The sequence below is a fragment of the Hoplias malabaricus genome, chromosome 8 (assembly GCF_029633855.1).
Source record: "Hoplias malabaricus isolate fHopMal1 chromosome 8, fHopMal1.hap1, whole genome shotgun sequence".
Classification (NCBI taxonomy): Eukaryota; Metazoa; Chordata; class Actinopteri; order Characiformes; family Erythrinidae; genus Hoplias; species Hoplias malabaricus.
This window is the reverse complement of record NC_089807.1, coordinates 8,652,533-8,662,968: the sequence shown is the minus strand read 5'-3', so window position 1 is coordinate 8,662,968 and position 10,436 is coordinate 8,652,533. Positions and strand designations below refer to the sequence as shown.

Genomic DNA, 10,436 nt, shown 5'->3' with positions numbered 1-10,436 from the left:
TCTGCGTGTGTCTCTCTTCCTCTTTCTCTGCGTGTGTGTCTCTCTCTCTCTCTGCGTGTCTCTCTCTCTCTCTCTCTCTGCGTGTGTCTCTCTCTCTCTCTCTGCTTGTGTCTCTCTCTGCGTGTGTCTATCTCTCTCTCTCTGCGTGTCTCTCTCTCTGTGCGTGTGTCTATCTCTCTCTCTCTCTACTTGTGTCTCTCTCTGCGTGTCTGTCTCTTTCTGCGTGTCTCTCTCTCTCTCTCTCTCTGCACGTGTCTCTCTCTCTCTGCGCATGTCTCTCGCTGTGTCTCTCTCTCTCTCTCTGCGTGTCTCTCTCTCTCTGCGTGTCTCTCTCTCTCTCTCTCTGCTTGTGTCTCTCTCTGCGTGTGTCTATCTCTCTCTCTCTGCGTGTCTCTCTCTCTGTGCGTGTGTCTATCTCTCTCTCTCTCTACTTGTGTCTCTCTCTGCGTGTCTGTCTCTTTCTGCGTGTCTCTCTCTCTCTCTCTCTCTGCACGTGTCTCTCTCTCTCTGCGCATGTCTCTCGCTGTGTCTCTCTCTCTCTCTCTCTGCGTGTGTCTCTCTCTCTCTGCGTGTGTGTCTCTCTCTCTGCATGTGTCTCTCTCCCTCTCTCTCTGCGTGTGTCTCTCTCTCTCTGCGTGTTTCTCTCTCTCTCTCTCTCTCTCTGCGTGTGTGTCTCTCTCTCTCTCTGCGTGTCTCTCTCTCTCTCTCTCTCTGCTTGTGTCTCTCTCTGCGTGTGTCTATCTCTCTCTCTCTGCGTGTCTCTCTCTCTGTGCGTGTGTCTATCTCTCTCTCTCTCTACTTGTGTCTCTCTCTGCGTGTCTATCTCTCTCTCTCTGCGTGTCTCTCTCTCTGTGCGTGTGTCTATCTCTCTCTCTCTCTACTTGTGTCTCTCTCTGCGTGTTTGAGAATGAAGCTGTGTTCACCCTGTGCATGTCGATCATTGTGTGGCCTGTGTCTCGGTGGCATTTCTTCTCTGTTCCTTTTCCTGTTCTCCTCATGTCTCTTCTCTTCTTCCCTGCCGTGCGGGAGCCAGGCCTTAGAGAGGCAGAAAGAGTACTTTGATTGCATTAGGAAAGAGAGGGACGAGCTCAGGGATGAGCTGGCGGACCTCAAAGGGAAGTCCAGAGCCGTGGAGGTAGGTGTGAGAGGGAGAGTCCTGCGATGAATGATGACATCATCAGTTGTAAAAAAGTGCACTATAAATAAATTAGATTTGATTTGATCAGATAAGGTTCTCTAGCTCCTAGAACCTTAGATTCATTTTAGGAAAGGGTTTTATTTCGCTGCGGGTTGTGGGTAAAGGGCGGTTGTTTTTTCTGCCGTTGAAGTCGACTGATGAATGTTCACGGTTCTGCAGAAACACGGGCTGGTGATTATTCCCGAGGGAACGCCCAACGGCGACGTTAACTACGATCCGCCGAGCTCAGGGATCACGGTGGTCACACGGGAAGCTGCTCAGCTGCTGGACTCGGCCGGAGATGGACCTCTGGGTGAGTCTCAACTTTCTTCACTGCTTTGTTGTATGGTGGACACTGAAGGTCAGTGTGTACTGTTTACTGATGAAACCCTGCAGTAAACAAAAGCAGATTTCTGACAGTTTTGCCGTCAGTGGTGAGGCGAAGAGCAGCAGTGGGGGACCCTGGTCTCAGCATTGATTTCCAAACAAGACCAAGCCTTCAGCAGCGTGAAGAGACACAGGGTCTCACCACTCAGCCACGGAGCCTTTAACACGGCCCTGAAAACAGAGGAGATGAGACAAAGCTTGTTCTAAAGCTGCAGGGCTGAAGAAGTGAAGTGTGTTTAACTGCGGTCAGGCCATGAATCCTGAACCCAGGGGTAAAAAAGAGTGAGGGATAAATATAGTCTAGGTTTCTGGGTTCTCTGAATGGAGAAATGTTTCTTTTGTGCAGAAGGGAGGAGTGAAGTGAGCGAGGTTCTCGCCGCCTTGTCCCTGACCCCAGAACTGACTTGAAATAGTTAAATTCAAGTTGAACTTTGCTGCAGATAATTTTGCTTTGATCTTTGTGCTTGATTATTGTTGGTAAACTACAGTTACAGACGTTGGTAGATGATTGCTAAAGTAAGTTTTGGATGGATTTTTTTCTCAACACAATGTAATATTCATAAACAGCTTCTTTTCTCCTCACACAACAGACATTCGGCTCCGCAAGCTGGCCGAGGAGAAGGACGAGCTGTTAGCTCAGGTACGTGTGGAACCACACATTAACTGTGAAAACCGCTTAAAATCATTGTGAGTGAAATGTTCTTGAAGTGTATTATCACCTGAACATCTTTTTAAATCTCACAGATCAGGAAATTAAAAATGCAGCTGGAAGAAGAGCGGCAGAAACATTTAAAGATGGAAGGTGTTTACACCGACGGAGAGCGGATTGAAAATGGTACAGATCTGCACTTGATCGAGATGCAGAGTAAGAACATGTTGCTCTCGCTCTCAGATTATTCTGCTCACAGTCACAAATCTGTTGGGTCCCAATTCTCTAAAAATACTCTTTTATAAGGCACCCATTTGGGAAAAACAGCACATCCTACAGTGCACAGAACTATGTTTAAGAATCATGTGACGTTAACACGGTTAATTTAACATTGAACAAATGCTAATGTGTTATGCAGGAGACTCCAACCGACAGCTCAGTGAATACAAGTTCAAGCTTTCAAAGGCAGAGCAGGAGATGGGGACAATGGAACAAAATGTAAGTGATCAATAAAATGTTTATCACTTCATACAACATCTGTAAACAACACTACTCACATCAGCACTACACACTCACATTCACATCAACATCTGTAAACACTCACATCAACATCAGCACTGGAAACACTCACATTAACACTAAACACTCACATCACCACATAAAGACTCACATCAACACTGTAAACACTCACATACACACTAAACATTCACATCAACATCTTTAAACACTCACATCAACATCAACACTAAACATCCACATCAACACTGTAAACACTCACATTAACAAACATTCACATCAACATCTGTAAACTCTCACATCAACATTAAACATTCACATCAACATCAACACTGTAAACACTCACAAAAATGCTAAACATTCACATTAACATCTGTAAACACTCACATCAACAATAAACATTCACATCAGCATCAACACTAAACCTTCACATCAACATATGTAAACACCCACATCAACACTAAACAATAACACAAATGTCAATACTAAACAATACTTACAACAACATGGTAAACAATTACACACACATCAACACTGTAAACAATAATACAAACATTAACACTGTAAACAACACTAATTAACAATGTAATCAACAACACTCACACCAACACTGTAAACAACAACACTCACATCAACATTATAAACAATAACACATTCATCTGTAAAGCAACACTCACACCAAAAATGTAAACAATAACACAAACATCAACACTCAAATAAACTCTGTAAACAATAACACATCTGTAAAACAACATTCACATGAACACTGTAAACAATAACACAAACATCAACACTGTAAACAACACTCATACCAACACTAAATAATAACACACACATCAGCACTGTAAACAATAACACATCTATAAAACAACACTCGCATCAACACTGTAAACACTGACATAAACTTAACACAATAACATTGTACAACGCCCTCCATAATTATTGGCACCCCTGGTTAAGAAGTGTTCTTTGGCTTCTAATAAATTATTATTTTTTCAATAAAATAGGACAACAAGGCAAAATCTAAGCTTTAATTCAAGTGCCTTTATTTGGTGGGGGAAAAAATCACACATTTAAGAAATAAATCTTTTGAATGAAATCATGTGTGCCACAATTATTGGCGCCCCTGGTGTTAGTACTTAGTACAACCTCCTTTTGCCAACAAGACAGCACTTAATCTTCTCCTATAACTCTCCACAAGATGGGAGAATACAGAAAGAGGGATCTTTGGCCATTCATCCTCTCTAAATCATCCAGAGTCCTGGGTCTTCTCCTATGAACGCTCCTCTTCAGCTCACCCCACAGATTTTCTCTTACCATCCTCACTGTGCGCAGTGGCAAGATACACTTGCGTCCTCTTCCAGGCTTTGTCACAGTTTGTCACAGTTCCAGATGTTTTGAAGTTTTTGATGATTGCTCTGATTGTAGATGAGGGCTTTTGCAGGTGAGGGGCTATTTTCTTGTAGCCATTGCCTGATTTATGAAGGTTCACACACATCTGCTTTACTTGAATAGTGTGTTCTCTTGTCTTTCCAATGTTTAAGAGTGAGTAAGAGAAATAGGCCGCTGTGTAACGCCATGTTTATTCCCCCATAGGGAAACAGGAAGTGATGAATTACTAATTAAATGTTCCTAGGTGGTTTGATCCACTTTATACACTGCAGTAGAAATGACATAAATGCTTCAAATGCATTTATTTCCAAGAAATTGTTAAGGGTGCCAATAATTGTGGAACAGGTCGTTTTATTATAATAATTATTTCTTAGTCAGGATTTTTTATTTATTTATTTAGTTTTTCACTTCAGTTGAAAAAAAATGCTTTTTTCTAAAAAAATTTTCAGAGTGAGATTATGCTTCTGCAATAAAAAATAATTTATTTTAACTTTTTTAACTTTTAAGATTTTAAACACATTTTAACTTGGGATGCCAATAATTATGGAGGGCGATGTAAACACATCAACACAAAACACTAACATCAGCACAGTAAATATTCACATCAACACTAAACAACACTTATGTCAACACTAAACATTCACATTAACATCTGTAAACACTCACATCAACACTAAACATCCAAATCAACACTGTAAACATTCACATTAACATCTGTAAACACTCACATCAACATTATGAACACTCACATCAACATCAACAATAAACACACATCAACATTATAAACACTCACACCAACACTAAACATTCACATCAACATCTGTAAACACTCACAAACACTAAACATTCACATCAACACTGTAAACACTCACATCAACACCGTAAACACATCACTGTAAACACTCACATCAACACTATATAAACACACACCAAAAATGTAAACTGTAAACACTCACATCAACACTATAAACACACATCAACACTGTAAACACACACATTAACACTGTAAACACACATCAACACTGTAAACCCACACATCAACAGTATAAACATACATCAACACTGTAAACAATAACACACACATCTATAAATAACATTCACATGAACACTGTAAAGAACACATCCAGACTTTAATCAGCACTCACATCAACACTGTAATCAACCACACTCACATCAACACTCTAAACAATACAATCAACAACATCCACACCAACACTGTAAACAATAATACACACATCAACACTGTAAACATCACTCAATCACATCAGTATTCTAAAACTAACAAATCATCACTGTAAACAACAAAACCCATTAACACTGTAATCAACAACACTGTAAAATCATGTCATCACTAAACAGGACTCAGATCAATACTGTATACAACACTAACGTCCACTCTGTAAACAACACTTATATCAACACAATATCAACAATTTCAAAGTGTCTTTATATTTGTGAGGCATATCTTATACAGTGATGCTGTGTGTGTGTTTCTGTAGATTAACAGACTGGAAGGACAGGTGTCGAGATACAAAGCTGCTGCTGATAACTCAGAGAAAGTCGAGGATGAGCTGAAAGCAGAGAAACGAAAACTTCAGAGAGAGGCAAGTTTCTCAGCAACTTTCGCACCATCCACAGAATTAAGGGTCAGAGCGGAGCGGGTCTCGTGGGTGTTTGGGGTCAGAATGGGAGCGGGCCTCGTGGGTGTACAGGGTCAGAGCGGGGCGGGTCTCGGTGGGTGCACGGGGTCCGAGCGGGTCTCGGTGGGTGTACGGGGTCAGAGCGGAGCGGGTCTCGTGGGTGTTTGGGGTCAGAGCGGAGCGGGTCTCGTGGGTGTACGGGGTCAGAGTGGAGCGGGTCTCGTGGGTGTACGGGGTCAGAGTGGAGCGGGTCTCGTGGGTGTACGGGGTCAGAGCGGAGCGGGTCTCGTGGGTGTACGGGGTCAGAGCGGAGCGGGTCTCGTGGGGGTTTGGGGTCAGAGCGGAGCGGGTCTCGTGGGTGTACGGGGTAGGAGCGGAGGGGGTCTCAGAGCATCGACTGGGTCCAAATGGAGGGGGTCTCAGAGGGTGTTCGAGGTCTGAGTGGAGCCATGCGTTTTCACAGAAATGCCTGGAGAAGCTGGTGCTCTTTGACCGTCTGTGGTCAGGCTTTAATTTCCAGAAAATCTCACCCTCCACGTGGTGTTTATTTCCCGAGAGTGGTTTATTTCAGGTGATTAGATCAGACGTGTACAGGTATGTTGTTAATAATATTCAGAGGTTTGATGTTTTAAACAGAACCTGAATCAGACGCAGAGGGCCACAGCTGAAACCTCATCTTTAAGACTGTGTCAGTTTTGAGTTTCTGCGCGTCACTCTCTCCTGAGTCTTGTGTTTCAGAGCGCCACCTGTTTGTGTTTACTCTGCAGCTGCGTGCGGCGCTGGACAAAATCGAGGAGATGGAGATGACCAACAACCATTTAGTGAAACGTCTGGAGAAGATGAAAGCCAATAGGAACGCGCTCCTCTCTCAGCAGTGACGAGACTCGGCCCCTGCGCTTCCTTCAAAGTCCTTAAACTTCTCTCGTCTCGAGACTTTTCTGCCGTACACTGCAAATGCTGCTCCTGCTCCCAAACACCGCCGAGATGTGGGACACCAAAAAACACCCGATACACACTAGAGTCCTTTATTCATCGAAGATAAACCAGGAAACCAATTCCCTCCTAATTCTGTGTCAGGAGCAAGCTCTGGGTGATTGTGGTGTTTCTCTGAGTCTAAGGACCCCTTTTTTTGCTGTTGTTTTTGAAAGCTTTGTTTTGGTGTCGTTCACAGGTTTTTTCTGCTTGGTTTGGGTGCTTGGTTCCTCTTCCCTTTCTCTTTTCCCCAATAAGTTGCATGAATGAGTATAAAACTGTATTTTAAATTTCACACAGCTCTTACACACTGACATACCTTCACAGCAATGTGCCTTTGTTCACAGGGAAACTAGAGGTTTGCTTTATAACTGAAAAATCGGTACACGAGAAAAATATTTACTCTAGGAATTTCAGCTGTGATCTGAAACACTTCCTGCTTTGTTTTGTTTATTTCCACATATTTAAAATATTTCTTGAAAATAAATGTACATTAGTGATGTGTGAATGAATGAGACGAATGATTTGTGGATTTGGGAATGTCTCAAATTTGAATTTCAGAACTACACTACGCTCGTTTGTTTAAAGACGACGTCTCAGTTGTTAGAATTGTTTTTTCTTGGATTTTGAAATAATAAAATGGCTGATGTGAACTGTGGAATATTAAAGGGCACAGATCTTGGAATATCTCACCCCTTTCTTTGAGTTTTTGAAGCTTTACAGTAAATCCATGTCCATTTACAGATTCACAGAGGGTTCATTAACAGACAAACACTTAATTTTCTTCACTCAGTAAACCAGGCTTCAGCGAGTAACTGGAACAGCACTGAAACGTTTGAATTAAATATTACTGTTAATATTATAGGGTGGTACACACAACTCCAGGGTCCTGGAGGTTGTGGGTGACGACCTGTGAGGAGTGTGGTGTGTTCTCCCTGTGTCTGCATAGGTTTCCTCCGGGTGACTGTCTGTGAGGAGTGTGGTGTGTTCTCCCTGTGTCTGCATAGGTTTCCTCCGTGTGGTGTGTTCTCTCTGTGTTTGCGTGGGTTTCCTACGGGTGACTGTGAGGAGTGTTGTGTGTTCTCCCTGTGTCTGCATAGGTTTCCTCCGGGTGACTGTCTGTGAGGAGTGTGGTGTGTTCTTTCTGTGTCTGCGTGGGTTTCTTCCAGGTGACTGTCTGTGAGGAGTGTGGTGTGTTCTCCCTGTGTCTGCATAGGTTTCCTCCGTGTGGTGTGTTCTCTCTGTGTCTGCGTGGGATTCCTACGGGTGACTGTGAGGAGTGTGATGTGTTCTCCCTGTGTCTGCATAAGTTTCCTCCGGGTGACTGTCGGTGAGGAGTGTGATGTGTTCTCCCTGTGTCTGCGTGGGTTTCCTCCAGGTGACTGTCTGTGAGGAGTGTGATGTGTTCTCCCTGTGTCTGCGTGGGTTTCCTCCAGGTGACTGTCTGTGAGGAGTGTGGTGTGTTCTCCCTGTGTCTGCATAGGTTTCCTCCAGGTGACTGTCCGTGAGGAGTGTGGTGTGTTCTCCCTTTGTCTGCGTGGGTTTCCTCCGGGTGACTGTCCGTGAGGAGTGTGGTGTGTTCTCCCTTTGTCTGCGTGGGTTTCCTCCGGGTGACTGTCCGTGAGGAGTGTGGTGTGTTCTCCCTTTTTCTGCGTGGGTTTCCTCCGGGTGACTGTCCGTGAGGAGTGTGGTGTGTTCTCCCTGTGTCTGCGTGGGTTTCCTCCGGGTGACTGTCTGTGAGGAGTGTGGTGTGTTCTCTCTGTGTCTGCGTGGGTTTCCTCCGGGTGACTGTCTGTGAGGAGTGTGGTGTGTTCTCCCTGTGTCTGCGTGGGTTTCCTCCGGGTGACTATCTGTGAGGAGTGTGGTGTGTTCCCTCTGTGTCTGCGTGGGTTTCCTCTGGGTGACTGTCTGTGAGGAGTGTGGTGTGTTCTCCCTGTGTCTGCATAGGTTTCCTCCGGGTGACTGTCTGTGAGGAGTGTGGTGTGTTCTCCCTGTGTCTGCATAGGTTTCCTCCGGGTGACTGTCTGTGAGGAGTGTGGTGTGTTCTCCCTGTGTCTGCGTGGGTTTCCTCTGGGTGACTGTCTGTGAGGAGTGTGGTGTGTTCTCCCTGTGTCTGCATAGGTTTCCTCCGGGTGACTGTCTGTGAGGAGTGTGGTGTGTTCTCCCTGTGTCTGCATAGGTTTCCTCCGGGTGACTGTCTGTGAGGAGTGTGGTGTGTTCTCCCTGTGTCTGCGTGGGTTTCCTCTGGGTGACTGTCTGTGAGGAGTGTGGTGTGTTCTCCCTGTGTCTGCATAGGTTTCCTCCAGGTGACTGTCTGTGAGGAGTGTGGTCTGTTCTCCCTGTATCTGCATAGGTTTCCTGCGGGTGACTGTCCGTGAGTAGTGTGGTGTGTTCTCCCTGTGTCTGCATAGGTTTCCTCCGGGTGACTGTCCGTGAGGAGTGTGGTGTGTTCTCTCTGTGTCTGCGTGGGTTTCCTCCAGGTGACTGTCTGTGAGGAGTGTGGTGTGTTCTCTCTGTGTCTGTGAGGAGTGTGGTGTGTTCTTCCTGTGTCTGCGTGGGTTTCTTCCAGGTGACTGTCTGTGAGGAGTGTGGTGTGTTCTCTCTGTGTCTGCATAAGTTTCCTCCGGGTGACTGTCAGTGAGGAGTGTGGTGTGTTCTCTCTGTGTCTGCGTGGGTTTCCTCCGGGTGACTGTCTGTGAGGAGTGTGGTGTGTTCTTTCTGTGTCTGCGTCTGCGTGGGTTTCTTCCAGGTGACTGTCTGTGAGGAGTGTGGTGTGTTCTCTCTGTGTCTGCATAGGTTTCCTACGGGTGACGTGTTCTCCCTGTGTCTGCATAAGTTTCCTCCGGGTGACTGTCGGTGAGGAGTGTGGTGTGTTCTCTCTGTGTTTGCCTGGGTTTCCTACGGGTGACTTTGAGGAGTGTTGTGTGTTCTCCCTGTGTCTGCATAGGTTTCCTCCGGGTGACTGTCTGTGAGGAGTGTGGTGTGTTCTTTCTGTGTCTGCGTGGGTTTCTTCCAGGTGACTGTCTGTGAGGAGTGTGGTGTGTTCTCCCTGTGTCTGCATAGGTTTCCTCCAGGTGACTGTCGGTGAAGAGTGTGGTGTGTTCTCCCTGTGTCTGCATAGGTTTCCTCCGGGTGACTGTCTGTGAGGAGTGTGGTGTGTTCTCCCTGTGTCTGCGTGGGTTTCCTCTGGGTGACTGTCCGTGAGGAGTGTGGTGTGTTCTCCCTGTGTCTGCATAAGTTTCCTCCGGGTGACTGTCGTTGAGGAGTGTGGTGTGTTCTTCCTGTGTCTGCGTGGGTTACTTCCAGGTGACTGTCTGTGAGGAGTGTGGTGAGTTCTCCCTGTGTCTGTGTGGGTTTCCTCCGGGTGACTGTCCATGAGGAGTGTGGTGTGTTCTCCCTGTGTCTGCGTGGGTTTCCTCCAGGTGACTGTCTGTGAGGAGTGTGGTGAGTTCTCCCTGTGTCTGTGTGGGTTTCCTCCGGGTGACTGTCCGTGAAAAGTGTGGTGTGTTCTCTCTGTGTCTGCATAGGTTTCCTATGGGTGACTGTGAGGAGTGTGGTGTGTTCTCCCTGTGTCTGCGTGGGTTTCCTCCAGGTGACTGTCTGTGAGGAGTGTGGTGTGTTCTCCCTGTGTCTGCGTGGGTTTCCTCCAGGTGACTGTCTGTGAGGAGTGTGGTGTGTTCTCTCTGTGTCTGCATGGGTTTTC

At 45.7% G+C, this 10,436-nt stretch overlaps 1 protein-coding gene across 4 annotated transcripts in view; it reads left to right on the top strand.

The window, feature by feature from the left end:
- The window catches only part of lrrfip2 (leucine rich repeat (in FLII) interacting protein 2), a 40,258-nt gene extending 32,823 nt beyond the window's left edge, over positions 1-7,435 (top strand). The window contains exons 14-20 of one of the 4 annotated variants that reach the window (XM_066679010.1): positions 1,034-1,135; positions 1,358-1,490; positions 2,155-2,204; positions 2,309-2,429; positions 2,632-2,711; positions 5,621-5,725; positions 6,529-7,435. In XM_066679010.1, the coding sequence (XP_066535107.1) occupies positions 1,034-1,135; positions 1,358-1,490; positions 2,155-2,204; positions 2,309-2,429; positions 2,632-2,711; positions 5,621-5,725; positions 6,529-6,639 (702 nt within the window). In that variant the 3' untranslated portion in view covers positions 6,640-7,435. The remainder of the gene's footprint in view (positions 1-1,033; positions 1,136-1,357; positions 1,491-2,154; positions 2,205-2,308; positions 2,430-2,631; positions 2,712-5,620; positions 5,726-6,528) is intronic. The other 3 variants (XM_066679007.1, XM_066679008.1, XM_066679009.1) reach the window with 3 other exon arrangements.
- The last annotated feature ends 3,001 nt before the right edge of the window (positions 7,436-10,436 follow it).